The following is a 21,440-nucleotide window of genomic DNA, read 5'->3' on the forward strand; positions in this document are numbered from 1 at the left end:
CCAGTGAGGAGGTACATTAATTTGCCTATGCTGTGTAACAAATCAGTCCACATTTAATGGCTTGTTACAACAGCACTGTACTATCTTGAAGTTGGCTGATGGGGAATTTGAGAGTGGCGGAGTTGAGTCCATCTCATGAATTTGCAATGAAGCAACAGGCCAGGGCTGTAGTCATCTTGCAGCTTGCCTGGGGCTGGACGAGCCACATCCAAGCTGATTCCTGTGGTGGTGGCTTCAGTGCCTCTCCAAGTGGGCCTCTCCATGAGGGCTCTCCACAGGACTGTGCATGGGAAGGTGGCTGACTTCTCTCAGAGTGAATGTTCCAAGGGTGTAAGGAGAAGTGGGGACAAAGAGAGACAAAAATGGGGGGGAGGCGCAGAGACTGACAGACCAAAGCAGCAGCTACAGGGTGATTTTTAATCTAATCCCAGAGGTGTCATACTCTCACTTCTGCCATTGTTCTATTGGGCACACCTACCAACCCTAGTACAAAAAGGAGGGAGCTATTCAAGGAAGTGGCTTCTTAGAGGCTGGGGTGATTGGGGTGGAGCCCAGATAAAAAGGGAGACAAAAACTATAGCCTAGGTTTGAGGTGGTAAAAACGTAAAAATATAGTATGTGGTGTGAAGTGACACGAGCTAATGTGTTTGAACACTTGGTGCATGCCAGGAACGGGAATGAGTTATGCACTGCTACTATCTCTGAGGTTCAGAGAGGTGAGTAGCACGATGAAAGAGTTGTTATAAAAAAGGGTTTGTAAGAAGATGGAGAGAGAGAGACTGGGTGTGGAGAAGGGTAATGACCTATCATCAGTGTCCTGTGGGATTTTTATTGGTTGATGAACCAAACACCTTTTGCAGTTCAACTGTGCCATCCAGGAAGTGCTAGGATTCTCTTTGGCTGGCCATAGCAGCGGACCAGAGACAAATCACACTCCAGCTGAAACCATCCCATAGGCCAGTATTTAAACACCAGATCTTAGACTAGAAATCTTCACCTGATAGGACTCCTAGAAATGTTCCTTTACAGCTGGGTCTCATTTTCTAGTAATGTGAACACTGATCTCTCTGTTCCAAGGCTCTCTCCAACTTTGAGCATCTTCTGCGGTCTGGAGATTCTGGGAACCAGAAGGTATTTTTTGTTAGTGCAGCAGGTCTGGCTCCTGAATAGATCAGGTAGGCTGTGCAGAGTTACCCGGTCTCCCTGTTTATTATTACTTTTCCTTTCAACACCGCAATCTGGGGCTCCCCAAATCTGCCATTTTTCTAAAACATCCTCCGACCTTTCCACTCTGCCTCTGCTGGACTGTCCTTCATAAGGTTCTTATGCTGTCAGCTCCTCCCTGGCCTCTCAGCCCATCACCCAGACCTGCTGGAGCTGCGATCCACAGGATTCCTTTACCTTTTCACTTTCCTCCAGTTTTTTTCCGTTGCTCCCCCTGATTCTGTTGCCTTCAGTCTCCAGATGTCCAGTCTTGGTCCTCCTTGATCTTGTCCTGTAAAGCCACGCCTCTATTGACAAAGGTCTCAGAGTTTGATAATTTACTTAGTGTCAACAAAAGTGGGGGAAAAAACCCAGCAGAGACGCAGGAGCAGAGCCTGAGAGGTGAGCCAGCTCGGCCTGCAGGACCCAGAGTAACCAAACAGGGCCTGCCCTCCTCCGCAGCTCCGCCTTGCAGGATGCCCAGGGCTCAGAGTTGTTGCAGGGGCTGGGCCGCTGTATTAGAAAGGTCCGCGGGCGCGGAGGGCTGGCGGGACAATCCAGCCCAGCCTGCAGACGCCAGCTCTAATGAACTAAGAGGGGAGGGTGGTGGCAAGGGCCGCCGCGGACCACGACAGCTGTCCCGAGATGCTGCAGGCTGCCAAGCCTCGCCGGCGAGTGGCCCTGGAGCGTCTCCAGGCGCCCGGGTGGGGCCGCGAGCGCGCCCAGCCAGTCACCCGGACTAGTGGGCGCGGCGGGAGGCGAGGGCGGGCCGGGCCAGGGGCTGGACGCCGTTTGCCCTCTCAGCCTGAGTGTTTGTGCAGCCAGCCTGCAGCGCTCGCCCGAGCCTCGGCCTTGTCTCCTCTTTTCCGACAGCTTCTGGTGGTCCATCTGGACGTGGCGGGTGCTCGGGTCACTTTGCCCAGGCGAGCCCAGGGCCCTAAACAGGTGGGTGGGTGCAGGGGTGCGGTAGGGGACTGGGGAGAAGGGCGCGTGTAGAGCGGAAGCGGGTCCTCGAGGGGGAGCGCGGGTGGCGCAGGGACAGGGGCAGGAGGGCGGCGAGGCCTTGGTCCCTGCAGCCGCCGGCCGCCCCTCCTTTTGGTCCCTCCTCCGCCGCGCCCGGGGCGGGCTCAGGTGCCTAGCTGAGCCGGCGATCGCGGTCCGGCGGGCGGCGGGTGTCTGGTGTCGGGTGTCTGGTGTCTGGAGCCGCCGGCAGGGTGAGCGGCGGTCCCCGAAGGTGGGGTGCTTTCGATCGAGGCAGGGAGTCTTTAGAGGGAAGATGGGAGGGGACTTCGGTGTCCTTCTGGGAAGTTCTGGGATCCAGGCGGGGATGCGGTGCCGAGGGGAGTGCTCACACGCACGCGGCACGCGGTTACGCAGGCGGGGAGCAGGGCGCTCCGCGGGGGTCCCGGGAGGGTCTGGGCTGGTCCAGTTTCTGGACTTGAGTGGTAGCGCCGCGCCGGCGCCCGGGCAGTGGTGGTCTCCCCCGGCCGCTGCGTCCTGGGACCCGCCCTCACGCGGACGCCCAGCGCCTGTGCAGGCACTTGCTCCCCAAGACCAGCCTCGCGCAATCAGTGGGTGAGGCCGAGAGGACCGCCTTTGCCTAGAGACCTGGGCGCAGAGCGCCGGGGACCGGTTTCAGCTTCCTCCGCACTCGCTGGGCACCCTTCCCCGTGCGTCCCGCACCCAGGGGCGCCCCCGCGTGGGGCCCTGCTATGTCGCCTCCCTGAGCCCTTGGGACCAGAAGGCAACCCCTGTCAGCTGGGCTGTGACCTTCCTCAACCTAGTGAGACCCCTGCGGGCTCCTGACCACAGGTTTAAGGGCGACCAAAGGTGTCACAGTTTGCAGTTTTTCCTGAGTGGTCTCCCTTCCGGAGAGTCTGAGAAAAGCAAGCCTAGCACCTGCTTCTTCCTGAACTTAGATTCTCTTCCCTCCCCAAAGGTTTTCTTGTTAAAAAGAAAATCTCTGATTGCTTGTGTGATAGAACAACTTGGATCCAGTATTTGAAAATGGAATTAATTAATGGGGAGCATATTTGGACATAGATTTGGCATGATTGGAGTTTTCTGGGCAAATCTGTAGGTACAGTAATTTTGACATTTCTGAAGAATAATGCCTATTTACAAAATGCCAAATTGCTGTTATCACTCTTAATTCATTTTATCCTCAAAAACAGCCCTTTTGCAGATAGACTGGTAAGATAAACCTGAGTAAGAGAACTCAAAGTCTGAAAACAGACTTGGATGTTAAAAATAATTAGAATTAAAATTATATACTGCCCATTTCACAACGTTTTTATATTCACTCTGTACCTCAGGCCTTATTATTTTTATAGTGTAGGTCTCAGAGTCATTGAAAACACAATGTATTGTAGGCTATTGTCTGTGGAAGGTGTGAAAATCAGACCTGATGGATGAGTACCCTGGAAGCCTTAACTATTCCTAGGTATGACCCTTTAGAAAGGCACCTTTAGAAATGGACTTTTGGGATAAAGAGTAGGTGTGGATTTGTTGCTTGTCATTTCTCTTCTTTTAAGAAAAGTGCTGTAGAAGAAGAAAACTGAGTTAGATGAGCCTTTCTTTTCATTGGATCTCCAATAACCGGACATTTGCTACACTGAGTATATCAGAGAGGGGAAAGTCATTCAGTGTGAATCAGTGTTAGCAACTGCAGCTTGTCCTGGGAGTGAGTGAGAGGGGGAAAACCCCTGGTTTGTTAATTTCCTCATTTCTGTTTCCTGCACCCTGGCTCCACTTATCTTGATAATTTCTCACTAGATTATATTACCTAACCCAAAAGTTATGAAGATTCCCTGACTGCACTGACCTTCTGATTTCACAGGCAGGGAAATGGAGTCCAAGGACCCAAAGGCACAGCCCAAAGCTACCCAGCTCATGAGAGGCAGAGCTGCGCCTCCAGGCTGGAGGGCTGTGGGTTATTCTGGGAACACACCGCCATGCAATAGTGGGAAACCCTTGGGGTGGGGGGGACAGTTAATTTTCACCAGGGCCAATCAACAGCCGCAGAATGGCAGGCGTACTCAACAGCCTGACCACCCACAGTGGTCAGCTGGGTTGTCTTCCTATTCTCTGAGGACAGGAGGAAACCAGGGTCCTCTACTCAAGATGAATTGAGTTCTGGTAGTTAAATGCTACAGGAATATATAGGAGTTCTTCTCACACATGAGGGGCTAGACCCTTTGTGCCACTCCCAGGGGTATTTTGGAAGGGCATCTTGGGGAGGCTGAGCACCATACCCAGACAATGTGGCAGTGCTGACTGAGTGGGATGTTTCCTGTATTTGGCCTTTGCTAAACTTCTCGACAGTTGACCTGGATGAGGCCTCTGTTCCATCTTCTTCATCTGTGAAATGGGACCAAACTCAAAAGGTTGTTGTGATGAGGAAGGGAGTTAACACACACAAAGCTCTCTAGAGAGTGCTGGTACTGGAAGTGTTAGTTTTGTTATCAGGAGTACTCTGGGTGGGGGTGAGGGAGAAGTGTGAATTTGGCCCTTTAACAGCGTTAGACTTTAACTACTCACCCCACCAGTCAGGATTCACCCTGTGCAAAATGGGGATCAGGGCAGAAACCTCAGGTCTCATGGGCCCTTGTTTTCGACCATGTTTTATTTCTGTGGGAGTTGACTATTGCAGTCATGGCTTGTGCCCACATAAGGACATTCCTGGAATGTCAAGGGGTTATTCACTTTGGTTTCTTTCCACTTTATCCTGGAGCCTTGGAGTCAAATGTGCCAGGGAACCAGATTCTTTCTGTGAAGGAAGAGTATCCACTACAAACCTCTCCTTCCGTGTGTGCACTTAGTTGGCTCCACCCCATGAGAAGCTGCTAGAACCAGAAAGCCAAAAAAATTATTACAAGACATCAACTCTGCACGATGAAAGCCTTTGAAGGTCAACTCAAAGCAAAAATCTCTTAGTCAGGGTACTGGGAGGTCATGCCTGGTTGAGTTCTAATTGAGTTAGAGTCAGTGGTAGTGCTTTTGATTCTTTTTTTAAAAAAATTCTTTTAATTTTCTATTCCATTTGAACTCTCCATGCTGCAGGAGAATATAGGGTGCAGGTAAGTAAGAACAGTTATAGCTTCAATGAAGGCCCTTGCTGTATTAGTGAGTCAGTGCTTTAGATGCAGGGTACTGTAGTATCCACCTGTTGAACATGCTTGTCTCAAGACTCTAAGTCAAGTAGCAACTTGGTAAGCAGGAGAAGGATGGGAAGAAGGGACTCCCAGGAGATGAGAAGAGCATTAAAAAATCCAGCTGTATGAATGACAAAACGAAAGAAATAAGAGGAGCTGAAACCATTGTGGTCATGACATAGCCAAGTGGCCAGTCTCAAGTTTAAGAGTGCTTGGACTTAGTATGGAGAAACAAGATATTTGAGAGGGCAGATGGTGAGATTATTGAGGCACTGTAAGCACCAAATTTGTAGTTTCTTAGAATGTAGGTGATTATGAAAAACTGTACTAAGAGTTTTTATACTATCTATGACATGGAAACAAATGTCTTTATTTTTGTTTCAAAAAAGGAAATATATACATGATTTCTTTCTGATGATAAAAGTATAAAGGGCTGGCATTTAAAAAAATTCAATCAAACAGATATGTGTAAAGTAGTTTAAGACCTAGTGGAATTTCTGCTGCCTAGTATTGCCTCTGAAACCACTGTGCATGTTGGAGTCTGTGACTTCTTTCAAAAGAACATTTTATAAATCAAAGGTCCTTTGTTATAAACCTAGTGGCTTCTTCATTGCCCTACTTTATCTGGTCTGTAAATTAAGACTTTATTAAATTAGGTTATCTGGAAAAAGTATGCCTAAAACCTGGTGACCTTCCAGAATGGTCAAGAGTGTTCTCTTTTGCACCTGTACTGTTCTCATGGCTCCAGTAGGTTGTCTGGAAACTAGATTGTCCTTTTGTGATGGCTGAAGTATGTAATTGCATTTATTTAGTGCTATGTTCAAGGGGAAATGTAAAAACTGCATGTGGTCTAACTTTTTATTATTTGTTCTTCCTTGAGCACAGCTGTTTTGATTTGGTTTGGGGTGAATCCGTGTGTGTGAAATCTCAAAAGTGGCATTTTCTTTTGAAATAATTTGTTTAGAGAGAGCTTTTTAATTTCTTCCTGTGACTTTTTTTTAAGCTCTTTTTTCTTTTCAGTCATACAATTGGTGGTTTGGCAGCTCTGATGTAACAATATGTTTGCTTAGTTGGGAGAAGGCCAAACCTCTGCTGAATTTGTATTTCCCTGACCTGTATAAAGTTAGTTTTTTTTTTTTCCACACAATATCTTTGGAAATTATGGGGTAAAGATTACACAAACACAGATACCTCAACTTTCCTTCTCTCCTGGAATGAGAAATGCTACTGTATTTCTTCCAAGCTTTGTTTATAAGCCTGCCACTGCCCCGTCGTCACATTTTAATGCCACCTGATTTGGCTTGTTGCTCTTTGCAGGTTTTTGCTACCAGCTGCGAGGAGACAACTTGCCGAATTCCTGTGCCACTCAGTGGGGATTTCTGGACCGTGTGCATCTCTGGGAGGGTCTGTGGACACCTCTAGGTGCCAGCCTGGTGGAGGTACACCTGTAAGCCATCTGCAGGAACTCTTGCCACAGGTGTAAAAGACTCCCACGCTGCAAAGATGCTGAGACAGATACTGTCAGAGATGTACATAGATCCTGACCTCCTGGCTGAGCTCAGCGAAGAGCAGAAACAGATCCTGTTCTTCAAGATGAGGGAGGAACAGATCCGACGATGGAAAGAAAGAGAAGCAGCCATGGAAAGAAAGGAGTCCTTGCCAGTGAAATCCAGACCAAAGAAAGGTAACCTGGCCTGGCAGCCTCTGCTGCGAGCGTGTTAGCTGGGTGTCTGAACGATTCACACCGGTCAAAAGCTCTCCTGGTGTGAGCTGTAATTTGGTGGATGGATGCTAAATGTTGAAATTCTGATAGTGTGATTTATCAACTTGAAACCTGCACCCATGTGTGAGCATTTGCACGCGCGCACACACACACACAGACACACACACACACATTCACACACACACAGCACTTACCATGGAGTTGTATTGTCGTAAAGCAAGTCTCTTACTGAAACTAGACTGACCTTAAGCTGCAGTTAAAGGTCACTCCTAGGGAGTGGAAGTGTTGCTCTGTAGTAGAGCAGAAGGCTAGCATGTACCAGGCTCTGGATTTCACCCTCAGCACTGAGGAAAAAACAAAAGTCATTCCTATGGTGTGATTTGAGGGGTTTTAAGAAAGGACCCTGTCTCCTGTTCCCCTTATTATGACAGAGGCCTAGTATTCTACCATCAGCATACAAAGTACTCGTATCAGCATCTTTGTAATGTCTGTGTTTGCACTTCTTAGATCTCAAGAGATTTTTTCTTTGAATTATTTTTCAGGAATGCTTCCTCTTAAAATGTAAGGAATGGTCTTGAGGAAAAAAAATATCATAATACTATATTTTTAATGTGAGTGAATTTTTCAAATGTACTCCTTCATGACCAAGGAATCCTCACAGTTAGGGAAGTTCTTTTGAGACCTTGGGAGAAGTGATTCTTTGTAAGTTAAGACTTAAAGAGTATACATATGCAAACACAGAGAAGCACACACTGCTGTCACCACACAGATTCTGTCATGCATGAATACCTACTTTATTTAAAAAAGCACAGTTTTCAAGGTGACTTACAGAGGCATTCAAAACCAACTTCTTATCATTTTTTATTAAATTAGAAAAGGTACAGATATAAAAAAAAAACTCTTAGCATTTCAAGCGTTGAGAAAACGAGGCTCCCTTGCATGCCAATAGATGCACAGATTCAAAGTGAAGGTCAGTTCAGTGACCTTCACCTTATGCTGCCCTTCACTAACTCTTTTTCAATGAAGGCTTTATACTGATTAGGAAACAAATACGAGTATCTCATTTGTTATTATATTAATATAATTAATATAGCACTAAGTAAACAGCATAGTACCAGCTCTTTAACATACATTCTGTCTAATCTTTACAAGTTTTTTGCAAAGTTGGCATTAATTGTCCATTTTATAGGTAAGAAACTCAGGACTCAGAAAAGATAAATAATAGTTGTTAGGTCACCCATTCATAGATGCCCAGGTCTGTGGATTTCACATTGTACTACCCCAAATAGGATTTTTTTTTTCCTTCAACAAGTAGCACCGACAAACTGAAGCTTAACCCTTTTGTCTTTCTGAACTGGTTTACACATCTCCTTGCATTCCTTAGCTAGAGTTTAGGATGTACAGCTGGGCTTCTTCTGCATATCATGTCCACTGGGAACATAATTTGTTGGTACAGTGAGTTTGGGCCTGGAGAGAGCTGAAGGGCTCTGACCAGTGGCTGGACCTTTTATTTTGGGCTTCTCATGTTATGGAATGACTGTCCTTGTGATTATTGAAGACCATAGTGTCAGTTTCTTTGCTGTAATTTCTCCTTGTAGAGTTTCAAATCTATCTGTTAGAAAACCTGTGTTATTTTATTAGTTAAATGGCCATGAAAAAGTGTGTTAATAAACACAGTGAACATTGTCAGTATTTCATCTCAAAAGTTTATTACTGCCTTAAATCCTTTGACACTTGGAAAAATGTAGTTGGCTTTAAATCGGTGCCTCTTCTGACTCCAGAAAAGGGAAAGGTTTCTCCCACTTCCCCTAAAAACACAGCAATTCTCTTTCTTTTTGCTGTGCTTTTGAGAATAAAGCCACTGATGGCCCAAGGCAGTGTCATCGTGCCCAGTGCTGCCTGGAGGTGATGTCTGAGTTGCAGACCTACTAAGCCTGAGGCCCTTATGTGCTGAGACCACCCTGAGCCCCCCTCCTTCCTGTCTGTGCTCCGGCCTCCTGGACCTGCATCAGCCCACCTTGCACTGAGTTGAATGTTATTTTTTCTTGGCTGTTTGGAGTCAGGCTTTGGCTTGGTGGAGGCTGCACTTTTCATTACAGATATCCTGTTCCTGCCCCCATTTCGTTACATCATTCTGCCCATCAATTAGCAGGCTTTCATTACCATCTGGTCTTTATAAATACACAAAACACACAGCCTGTGTTGTGAATCATGGGAACCTGTCTACCACTTAGTAATCCGAAGGGTTAAGTAGAAGGGACTGAAAAATAACCAGAAGTATGGATTCAACCAATAATGGAGCAGATCACTGCTGATTTCTGTAGTGAGAAATCGTGATTCTTATAGCAGGAGAGAGTTGTGGACCTGCTGTGCCTGCTGGAGTATAACTAGATGTCTAGAGGGGCGCTGTGCTGTAGTGTCAACAGGAGCCACATGTGGCTGATGGTCACAGGGCATGAGTCTGTGCTGTAAGTGCTAACTACCAGATGTTAAAGATTTGGTAGGAAGAAAATAAAATACACATTAATAGGGCTGGGGCTGTAGCCCAGTGGTAAAGCGCTTGCCTCTGTGTGAGGCACTGGGTTCGATCCTTAGCACCACACAAAAATAAAGATACTACGTGTCCATCTATAACTCAAAAATATTTTTTAAAACACACATTAATAATTGTATATTCATTATATATTGAAATCATTTTGGATATCCTAGGTAAAATAAAGTGCATTATTAAAATTAACTTCACCTGCTTTTTTCTTTTATGTAATGAATGAGGCTTGCATTTGGACAGTGTGTCCCTAGACTCTTACGAGCAGCCCCAGCCAGCATTTATTAAGTGACTGCATATGAGACTCTGAGCTGAGTGCTTCAATATATTACCTCATTAAATAATAACAACCAAGCCTGAAGCATGAATTGCTATTTACATTTTATAAATGAGGAAAGTGAAGCTCAGGCCCTTTAACTAACTTGCCCGGGGCAAACAGCTGAGAAGTGAGAGCTAGAATAGACCTGGGTCTGATTCTCCCCATACTGGTACTGTGAACAAATGTGCTTCATGTTAATCTTAACCGGGGCTTAATGACAGTTATTGTTGTTTGAAGGTGCATGTGTCTAAAACATATGCTTGCACTGGGGACCTGCCATGGAGCCTTTTTCCTGTGTGATTTTTTTTCATTATTTATTTATTTATTTATTTATAAGAATTTTGGAAAACCTGTATTGTAGTGGTATAACTATGATTTTTAAAAATTTATATATGACAGTGGAATGCATTACAATTCTTATTACACATATAGAGCACAATTTTTCATATCTCTGGTTGTATACACAGTATATTCACACCAATTTGGGTCTTCCTACCTGTACTTTGATGATAATAATCATCACATTTCACCATCATTAATAACCCCCATGCCCCTCCCTTCCCCTCCCACCCCTCTGCCTTATCTAGAGCTCGTCTGTTCCTCCCATGCTCCCTCTCCCTATCCCACTATGAATCAGCCTCTTTATATCAAAGAAAACATTTGGCATCTAGTTTTTTGGGATTGGCTAACTTCACTTAGCATTATCTTCTCTAACTCCACCCATTTACCTGCAAATGCCATGATTTTATTCTCTTTTATTCCTGAGTAATATTCCATTGTGTATATATATATGCCACGTTTTTTTTTAATCCATCCACTGAAGGGCATCTAGGTTGGCTCTACAGTTTAGCTATTGTGAATTATGCTGCTAAAAACATGGATGTGGCTGTGTCCCTGTAGTATGTTGTTTTAAAGTCCTTTGGGTATAGACCGAGGAGAGGGATAGCTGGGTCAAATTGTGGTTCCATTCCCAGATTTCCAAGGAATCTCCATACTGCTTTTCATATTGGCTGCACCAATTTGCAGTCCCACCAGTAGTGTCTGAGTGTACCTTTTTCCCCATATCCTCACTAACACTTATTGTTGTTTGCATAATAGTTGCCTTTCTGACTGGAGTGAGATGAAATCTTAGAGTGATTTTGATTTGCATTTCTCTAATTGCTAGAGATGATGAGCATTTTTTCATGTATTTGTTGATTGATTGCACATCATCTTCTAGAAGTATCTCCAGTGTGATTCTGTCCAGAAACAAAGAGAAGACACAGTCACTTGGCAGAGGGTTTCCCAGCACTTGTTTCATTGAGTGTCCATCATGAGGGTGGGATCTGGTCATTGCTCATGGTGCAGGAGGGTCTCTGCCATGTGCCTTTGTGACAGATGAGAAACTTCATTTGCTGGATTCTTATTGTTACCAAAGGCAAGTTCCTTTATTCAAAGCCTTCCTTCCTATGACAAAGCCATAGGTTTAGCCAGCACCACGGGCATTGCCTACTCTTCCCTTCCCTTGGCCCTAGGGTGTTCAGTAAGACTGCCGCTTCCTCCACTGCTGGGTTCAGTTCACTGCTGGGTTCAGGGTCCCCCTCTGCTAGGTTCTAACAAATCTAGCAAACAACCGAAAAAGCAACAGTTTTAAGTCATTTCCGGAAGTCCCATAGCAGCTGGCCTTGGTCTTCATTAAAATGAGCATGAGGCTAGATGGGGCATTTTGCATCCCATCCTGCCCTGCAGGGATAGGAAAGAACAGGATGACCATGCTCAGCCTGCCTGCAGAATCCTGTTCACATTTGTTATCCTGGTGTCCCTTTTGGGTGGTCCCCTTTTGTCCTCAGGGTTTCCATTTGGACCACACATTACAGGACCGCCCAAAAACACAGGTTTTGCAGTCACGGACTCTGGTTTTTGAATTCTTGTCTCTAGGCAGTGCCGCGATGGTCTTGCTCAAGTTATTCACTTCCCTGAGCTCTGTGCCCTCGTGGTAAAATAGAGTTAATAAGAGAAGGTAATTAATGATGGAGATGGCATGGGCTTCAGCCAGTCAGCAGGGACATGGTCATAGCCCTGGGCTCCCTGCCAGCCTTCCTGCAGCTTTTGATTTCTGGATCAGTTGCAGGTGGGACGGGGGTGGGGGTGGGGCTACTAGACAGGACCGAGTGATGGAGGATTCCACCTGGGACATTGTGGCAGCAGCTTATGGAGGCATCTCAATATTTCAACAACCTTGTTATTGGTAGGTATTCTGCTCATATTGCCCTGGTAGGGCCCCCCCTTGTATTTATAGTCATCCCCCTTAACTGTAGGCACCTGAATTTAACCAACTAGGATTGAAAAGATCTTTTAAAAATTACATCTGTACTGACCATGTAAAGACTTTTTTTGGGTCCTGATTCCCTAGACAATACAGTATAACGACTATTTATGCAGTATTTATGCTTTATTAGGTTTTATGAATAATCTAGAGAGGATTTAAAATATACCAGAGGGTGCATGGGTTCTATACAAATATTGCACCATTTTATATAACGGACTTGAGCATCTGTGGGTTTGTCCCTTTTAAACATTTCTTTTATTTTTTCGTAGTGCTGGGGATTGAATCCAGGGCTTCACACATGCTAGACAAGTGCTCTGAGCTATATTCTTACCCATTTATGATTTTTGTATCCATAGGGGGTCCTAGAGTCAATCCCCCATGAAATAATGACTGTGATAGTAAATTTGCTCCTGGGGCACTATAGGAGGTTGTTGATTCTCTCTGGCTTCTGTTCACCCAGTGCTTGTCTTCCCCCTGGGAATAGAGGACACAGTCCTCTCCCTCTGTCTGTCTCCCTCTCTCCCCTTTCTCTCTCCCACACAGATTCCACGAGGGTCCTCCTGAGCTGCACCTAGTCAGGGTGGAGACCAGGGGCTGACTCCCCGCAGTGCATCCTGCCTTCAGAGGGCTTGAGCTTGGCCTTCGCTGCACCTGATGCCCAAGTCTCTCCCTCCCGGGCCCCTGCTAGACCTGCCACACGGGGATAACTCAGAAACGAGGGCATTGTGAGCAGTCTCATGCTGTCATATAGATGGAATGTTCCTGGCCACCCGACTTTTATGTCACATTTTTCAACACTGCCTCCTTAGAGGTTTTATGTGTGGCTCCCTGGGGGAGCATCTCTGACTCCATTTCCCTGCAGAATGCGGTGTGGATACTTGCCTCTGCTTGGAAGTTCTTTATGGTGTGGTACTGTGCAGGACCGATCCTCTTTTCTAGAAAAGCTGGTTAGAGAAGATGTTTTCAGGAACCTCTGAGGTGGCCACATCCCCCTGACTTCCTCCCTGGCCTCCTTACTCTCTTCCTTTCCAAAAACTCGGGGACAGCCCCTGCCCATGTTTCCCGTGCCCAGAGATCTTTCAGCTGACTCTGCTCCTACACTGTGCTTTTTGCCCCTTAGTTCGGCAGCGCAGTGCCTACGTGTCGTGACATGAACTGAGCCGAAGGCTGACGTCTCTTCCTCTCCAGTGACAGACTTCTCCAGAGCACACAGCCATGGCCTGCACCAACTCTCTCCATCCTCCCTCCCGCCTGAGAGGCCTGTCCCCTTCTGTGGCTCTGAAACTACCTTCTCCCAAGTCAGAGGCTGTTGCGATCCCCTCCTTTCCTCTCTTGAGTACCTGGTGGTGGCTTCCCCCAGTCTCCTTCTACGTTACTTAGTTATTTGGGGGACCGGAATCCCCTGCCTTTTACGTTTGTTTATATGTAACCAGGGCTCTCTTTCTCCCCCTTTCCTTCTGTTCCTGATGAAGCGCAGGCTTTTCCAAGCTTCCCTCTGGACTCCATTCTCTTCATGAACTCTGCTCTGCCAGTGGCTTCGCTGATAGCATCTATAAGGTCATTCTCAAGTTCACGCTGTCTCCCGCCTTCTCAGCTCCAGAGGGAGTCCAGACGTCTACTGGCTGTCTCCACAGAGATTTCTAGTAAAATAAAATGTTATCCTGCATTTCCAAACAGCTCCTTATTTTGTTCCCCAACAGATAAATGTTCTTGATAGCACTGTTTCTGGCTACCACCCTCCCGGCTCGAGCATTTCAAAGCTCTGGCATTATATCTGAATCCTTCCTTGAATCCAGCCACATGGGCCACCTTCCTTTGTAAAATTGTCCAAGTAGAATGTGAGTCCCTTGGGGCCCAGGACTGGTCTTTCTTGTCATGAGTGCTCACCTGCCTCTCCCTCAGTGCCTAGCGTGTGTAGGTGGGTAATGAAAATTCACTAGGTAAAGAGCCTAATCCTGGTCCTTTCCCCCTTAGATTCTAGGTTTCTTGCAGGAAAACAGACTCGTGTGTGGGTTTCCTCCCGGTATCCCCTGCAGCATCTCGCTCTCCTGCTTGTTCATAGTAGGAACCCAGTTTCTGCTACATGGAATGAGTGACTGAGGGCAGCCACCTTGATTGGCATCCCTCATCTTGGTAGGAAGCCGAGGGTGTCGGAGTTGGTGGGACACCCATCCTGCTAGAAGGACTTCCTCACCCTGCAGCAGCTTCAGGGAGTTGAGTGACACCCTGGAAGCTCCTCCAGTCTCTTTGCTTTCTGACCCCATTTCTGAGCCCCTGGAAGTGATGAGTTGGAATAGAGATCACTGTCAGTGCCGCTCTGCTGAGAGCCCAGTTGTGAACATCTGGCACAATCTAATATTTTACATCTACTTCTCTTCCTTCTTGCTCATGAACCATTACTACTACTACTACTACTACTATTACTATTATTTTTACCATACTCTTAAGACTCCCCTCCTTTTGAAATTCCCAGACTCTAGTCCTCTACTTTGCCTCTCTTCTTTGCCTTTAGTCCCTAGGCACCTTTCCCTGCTCACCTGTGAGCCTAGATTTCTTTCTCCCACCCCAGAGCAAGGACTTTTTCCCCATGCGTTGTCGCTTCTGCCTGCAGCCTGCTGTGCTCTCCGGGGACTGGGTTTGGGGAGAGACTGTGAGGGCTGTCCTAGCTGAGCTGCAGAATCTCTCAGCTCTCCCTCTTCGCCTCTCTCGGCAGACTGCCAATACCCTCTTTAGGTATCTTCTGCTGTCAAAAAAAATATTAGTAGAGAGTTACTTGGGTGAGGGTTGCGATGCGGACATCGTAAAAATATTATTAGTTGCCCCGAGTGGGTGTAATAAAAGAGTTTTATGAAGTATGATGGCTTTCTAAAGTTAATGAACCATGTGGCATTTCCTGAAGCACCCAGAGTGCTTGGGCTGGCACTTGCCCCCACACACCAGGGCACATGGATCCATCTTCCCTCCCTTACCCGGGTACCACCGGCACTGTGGGTTCACTTGTGAAAATAGTGTCAGGGCAGTTTCCTGCTCAATGATACTTTTGAATCCTTTGGAAGAGCAGGGTATAGGAGTCCGTCCTCCACCCCACCAAGCGGCTCTGTTTAGAGCTTTCTTAGACTGCAGGCAGCGACCTTTGCCCCAGGAAGAGTAGAAAGTGCCAAAATAAAGATGGAGTCTGCCTTTGAGTAGCCTGCTTTTCTGAGGTAATGGTACAAAATCAGTCCACAACGCGATGACACTGTAACTGGAAACCTTCTCCCACTGGGTGTAAGAAGACAGTGTGGACTTCTGACCCTGACAGCAGGGCTGGGCTTGGCCATGTTCCCGATGGTGCCCTCCCTCACACACTCAACACCACTGAGTAGTTTGGGGCCTTGTCTAAGAACAACTTTGGACCACAATGACCCAAGGAGGGCCATAGACTTAGGGACTGTGCCCCTTGGCTGGTCTCTAGGGTCATGCCCAGTGTGGGCACATGTCAGGAGCACAGGAACTGGAACACAATACAACCTGCGAGACCAACGGTAAGCAAGGGTTATTTAAGTCTCTTCATCAAGTGTCACGCTGCCTGGTGGTATCATCTTCTCACAAGCTGCTGTGGATCTCGAGGCAGCCGTATTAGTAAATAATAGGCTGGGGTGGCAGCATTTAACCTCTATTGAACTCCTATTATGTGGCAGGCACCAGGGGAAGGACTTGGCATCCCGAGCCTGCCTACCCTGCACAGCAATTCTGTATAGTAGATGTTGGTCTCGCCACTTGTAGAAGAGGAAATAGAGTCTTCAAGAGATTAGTGTGTCCAAGTCACACAGCTGGTGAGTGGCAGAGCCAGGATTTGAATGCCACTATCTAACACACCGGTGAAACCCATGAAGAGGCCCCAAACCCTTGAGCATCTGTGTGATTTGGGGTCATAGGGAGATACTTAGACTTCCAAGGCTATGGTATCTGACAGCAGCTGTTACGCTAAAGGATAAGGCCAACCACAAATGCTTTTTCCCCATTCCTGCAAAATGGGCATGTGAAAAAACCACGGCCATAATATTTTTAAACAATTGTGACAATGCTGCTACTCGCTCACTCCTGTCTTTGCTACCCATGAATGCTGCTTATTCCTGAGCAGGTTGGAAGCATTTGCTTTATTTGTCCCCCACCCCCACCCCCACAAAGACCCTTTACTGATTGGGGAATCATAGTGTCCCATGACTCAAGGTATTTATTCAACCCACATTCTGTCTCCTTTGCAGAGAATGGCAAATCTGTCCACTGGAAACTGGGAGCGGACAAGGAAGTGTGGGTCTGGGTGATGGGTGAACACCATCTGGATAAGCCCTACGATGTGCTCTGCAGTGAGATCACTGCTGAGAGGGAGCGGCTGAGAGCCCAGCAGGAAGCTGAGGAGCTCAGGTAGGAGATCTGCACGCCGGTAGGAGACTGGCTAGGTGTTAAGATGCTGCAATGATGCTTCTTGCTCACAGCATCGATAGGAGAGCGGGGTGGCTTCTGAAGATTGTAAGCGTCACTTTTGATCTTTCTGGAATGTTTCTGTAGACGTTCAGTGGTTCCCTTCATTCATTCCCACAGTGCTGTCAGATCAGGTGCTGCTGATGGGCATGAGGATGTAGGTTCCAAAGCCATCAGCGGAGGCTTCACTGGGGTTGTGGTGGAGCAGTGTGGGCACTGTGGCTGAGTGACAGGAGGTTGGGAGGCTGTTCCCACGTCAGGCCTTTGAGGAAGAAGATTGCTCAGTTGCAGGCAGCTGAGTGCTCAGGCCCTTTTGGTCATTCCACTGTACCAGGCGCTGGGAATTCAAAGAGGAACAGGGAGCTTCCAGAGTAGGAGGAGGCACAGGCTGACACACCACCACCTGCAGCCGATGCAGGCTATGCTGCGAGCTGTGGTTAAGGCATAAACCAAGAATTAACCAAGCCCAGGGAGGAACCTGTCCTTCTGACCCACAGAGGTGGTAAAATCTGAGCCGAGCCTTGAAGGATAAGTTGAGTTTCCAGCTACAGAAGGTCAGGAAGGAAGGTGAAGGTGGAGGGCATAATCAGGATCCCCCACTTGACTTTGAACGGCTCTTTGGGGAATGAGTTCTTCTGAGTGCTTGGTATATACCCGGGTGAGTAGAGGAAGATGGAGGGCCTTGCTCTAGGGTGCCTCCAAGGCCCCATGGATCTTCTGTGGAGAGTGAGGCCATTTTGAACACGCATTGGCACAACCCGAGGAACCCTGAGGTAGGCGGTGATCCCCTCTGCCAGGTGCACAGGGTGGCCTCTGGGAAGCCACCCTCTCTTGGTTGCCTTCCCCTAGCTCCAGGCAGTGGTGTTAACAGCCCTACTGAGTTGGTAAAATGGAGGTTGGAATAGACATGAGGATCTCAGTTCAGCCCCCAAAGGCTGATGATGCCATCTGCCAATCCGTGGGACATTAACACATAAATGCACAAGGGAGTATTTGCCGACTGATCAGAGCAGGGCAGTGTCCTCTCGCAGCCTGACTTCTCAACCAGGATTTGGGCAGACCTAGATTTAAATCCTGGCTATGCCACTGTGTGGTCTTGGATGAATTATAAGCTTTCTTTGAGCCTCTTCTAACAAAGCAAGGATAACAATCCTTCCTCCCTGGGTTGGTACGAGGACTTAGTTAATGTCTGTGAAGTATCTAGCAAGAGGTCTGGCAGATTATAAGCACTATAATAAGCAATCTGTTACTGTTTTTCACGTAGTCTGAGTGTAGACATCTGCTTCTGACAAGCTGTCCACGTTGAAGGATGGTTTTGATAATTTCACTTTTGTTTCTCTTCAGAAAAACTCAGTCTGAAGAATTCACCAATAACTTGAAAACAACATCACAGTGCTCTGATCTGCAAACACCAAATAACTGGAAAACACAGAATGCCTGCAAGAAAGTGGCAGAAGAGGAAGAAGTGAGGCAAGAATCCAGACCAGCACCCATCCTGGAAGAAAAGAAAACCCAGGTGAGTCTTGCATGTTACAGATGTGCAGAATTCCCAAACTGGGGGAGATGTAGGTACTAAGGCCACTAAGATAAATGTAGCCATGCATCAGGAACTTAAACCGGCTTTCTTGGGGAAAACACCTCCCACCTTTCAGGTCCTGCTATTCATTTCTCTGGGGGGGGATTGGTTTAGCTTCTATTTCATGAAGAAGGAATAAAATGGGGTCTTCCAGGGTTTTCTTTCCCTGGTGTCTTCTACAATAGATGTCTTCAATTTTTTTTCTGTAGAAGTCCACATAGCAAACAATGTAGGCTTTGTGGGCCCAATAAGTGCTGTTGCAACTATACACAAATGAATGAGCATGGCTGTGTTCCAATAAAACTTTATTAACAAAGACAGACAGAGGGCCAGACTTGGTACATTTATGATTTAAATGGTGTTCTGTTGAGTCTTTCCCTTTTTACTGCAGACTCCAAATCTCAATGCCTCTTTGGCTTCCTTGATTCTGCCTCTGATTTCAGGGATAGTTATTTTCCCAACACAATAGATCTTTTTACTCAGAGCTGGTATGAATTCTCTTATGGTCCAGGTGGTTTAAAAAACTCAAACATAATTTGCTGCTTGGATTATAGTTTGGAAGAACAATAAAACTCAATTTAGGAAGTACTTTCTTCTGCCAGAAGTTTAATTATACTGAACGTTAACAGGGGATTTGCAGTTGTTTGATTTCTATTTAGTCCCCAGCCCTGCTTCACTGTATGCTCTTGAATTCTGTGCCACTGTCAAATGGGGACGTGGCTATCTGTTCTGACTACTTCTGGGTCCTGGTAATACTCTAACAATTAACAGCAGTCATGGGTGGTTAAGACTGAGTGTCTCATTGTGTCCTCACAGCAGCAGTCTGAACAGCATACTGCCCGTTTTACAGGTGAGGAAACTGAGGCCAGGTGTGGTTCATCAATCTGCCAAGGGTCTTCTTCACCCCCCCCCCATTCTTCAGGATCCCCAGATCATTCTGTAACTATTAGCTCGTGTGCTTGATTGTCTAATATGAGGAGCATGAAGATGCTTCATAAAGAGCTACAGTTGTGAGGTTGAGAATATTTAGGAGTACAAAATTCTAATATTTGATGCCTGTCTGCGGGTCAGTTCTGGGCACTTTCCCCACATGCCCAGTGAGGCACTGGGGCCTTTCCAGGCCAGGTTGCTCTCAACATATTTAACACCAGCCTCCCCGCAGGTAGCTCCCTTTCTGAGATCCGTTTGCATGAAGAACAAGAGCAACCACAAAAATCTCCTTCAGGAGCTTAGGGTAGGCCTGCTTAGCTTTATGCTTGAATGACAGCATTTTTCTAGAGATTTTTTTTTCAAAAGATTAAAATACAAACTAAAATAGATACCATGGTTATTATTCTTGAAGCATGTCATAAAAATTACAAGGAAGGGTGGCACTGTCCCATCCCTCAGATGTCTGTCAAACTGTCCTATAGAAAGAGATGGGGCAGGGGAGAAGGACACACTTGTTAGGCACAAGGAACAGGGAACTAGATAGGTGACAGGTTTTATGTTTCTGCTTTTCATCTCCCCCTGGGTCAGAGAGGATGCTCTTGGGGTCTCTGTGATGTTTGCTAAGTTTGCTCTGACAGTAGCAGGCTCGAGGTGGCCAATGAGCTTTATGGCTGGTGTGAGCATTTAAGTGTGGCAGGCCATCTTCCACCAGTGTACAGTCCACTTAGTGACACACTTATGCCTTTTACAAGCCCTGCCTGTGTTGAATAGTGTCCTCCCCAATTCATGTCCACCCAGAAACTCAGAGTGGGAGCTTATTTGGAAATAGGTCTTTGAAGATGTAATTAAGTTAAGGATCTCAAGATGAGATTGTCCCAGACTCAGGGTGGGCACTAAATCCAGTAGCAGGCGTCCTTATAAAAGAAGTGCAGATGGAGAGTTGAAAGACAGGGACACAGGGAAGAGGCCAAGTGCAGACAGGTGGAGTGCAGGTAGGCTGCACCAAGCCAAGGTCAGATGCTGGAAGAGGCAAGAAGGCTTCCTCTGGAGCACTTAGGAGGAGCGCAGCCTCTGCCCACACCTTGATGTCCCACTAAGGCTGTGGGAGTGTGAAGAATAAGTATCTGTTGCTTTAAGCCACTAAGTTTATGGTAATTTGTTGCAGCAGCCCTGAGAAGCTAATGCAGTTCCTTTAGTACACCTTCTCAGAAATGTTTCCTCATGCGATCTTAGTTATAAAATAATGAAGCAGCAACCATTTTAGTGAGCCTTTCTGAACTACGAGACACCATTTGATTCTGCATCCTTCATCTACCACCCAGCCTACCTGTTAGGCAGAATAGTGGAACTGACATCCATCCAGACTCCTAGCCCCTGGGGATGCATGGGAAAAGCAACTTTGCCTCTGTGGCCTTAAGATGGGAGATTACCTGGGTTCATTCCAGCGATCCCAACAGGCAGAGTCAGAGGGAGATGTGGCATAGAATAATGGCCAGAGAGATGTGATGTTGCTGGTTTTGAGGGTGGACAAAGGGGTCAAGGAACTCAGGCAGCTTCTAGAAGATTAAAAAAGCAAGGAATCAGGTTCCCCTTCAGGTCTCCAGAAGGAACACAGCTCTGCTGAAACCTTGGTTTTAGGCTAATGTCAGATTTCCAGCCCACAGAAATGTAAGATCATAAATTTGTGTTGTTTTAAACCACCGTATTTAACATAATTTGTCTTACCACTGAGCTCCTTCCCTAGGCCCACCGTATTTAACATAATTTGTTCCATGGTAATAGAAGGCTAATATAATCTGGTATAATTTCATAATGAAAAAAACAAAACAATAAGTACAAAACACTTATTTAAATGCCTAACATATATTAGATATTTAGTTAGCTCACTTTTCTCTTCCCCCTTAACATTTTAAACTTTTAAATTTAGGCAGTGAGGAGAGGATCCCAAGATTAATTGACTTGCTCATTCCTTTAAAAAGTATTTTAAAGCTAGCCACGGTGGCTACAAAATACTTTTTAAAGTATTACAAGCTGTAATTCCAGATGCCCAAGAGGCTAGGCAGGAGGATCACACGTTTGAGGCCAACCTGAGCAATTTAGTGACACCCTATTTCAAAATAAAATAAAAAGGACTGGGGATGTAGCACAGTGGTGGAGCACCCCTGGGCACAATCTCCAGTACTGAAAAAAAAAATAGTATTTTGAGTCCCCATTATAT

The 21,440-nt window shown here is 46.4% G+C and overlaps 1 protein-coding gene across 1 annotated transcript in view; it reads left to right on the forward strand.

Moving 5' to 3' along the window:
* Positions 1-2,032: 2,032 nt before the first annotated feature.
* The window catches only part of Sh2d4a (SH2 domain containing 4A), a 62,177-nt gene continuing 42,769 nt past the window's right edge, over positions 2,033-21,440 (forward strand). The window contains exons 1-4 of the mRNA XM_026395828.2: positions 2,033-2,148; positions 6,675-7,041; positions 16,500-16,659; positions 18,061-18,232. Of these exons, the coding sequence (XP_026251613.2) occupies positions 6,861-7,041; positions 16,500-16,659; positions 18,061-18,232 (513 nt within the window). The 5' untranslated portion in view covers positions 2,033-2,148; positions 6,675-6,860. The remainder of the gene's footprint in view (positions 2,149-6,674; positions 7,042-16,499; positions 16,660-18,060; positions 18,233-21,440) is intronic.

Source organism: Urocitellus parryii, chromosome 14 (assembly GCF_045843805.1).
Source record: "Urocitellus parryii isolate mUroPar1 chromosome 14, mUroPar1.hap1, whole genome shotgun sequence".
In the NCBI taxonomy this organism is placed as follows: domain Eukaryota; kingdom Metazoa; phylum Chordata; class Mammalia; order Rodentia; family Sciuridae; genus Urocitellus; species Urocitellus parryii.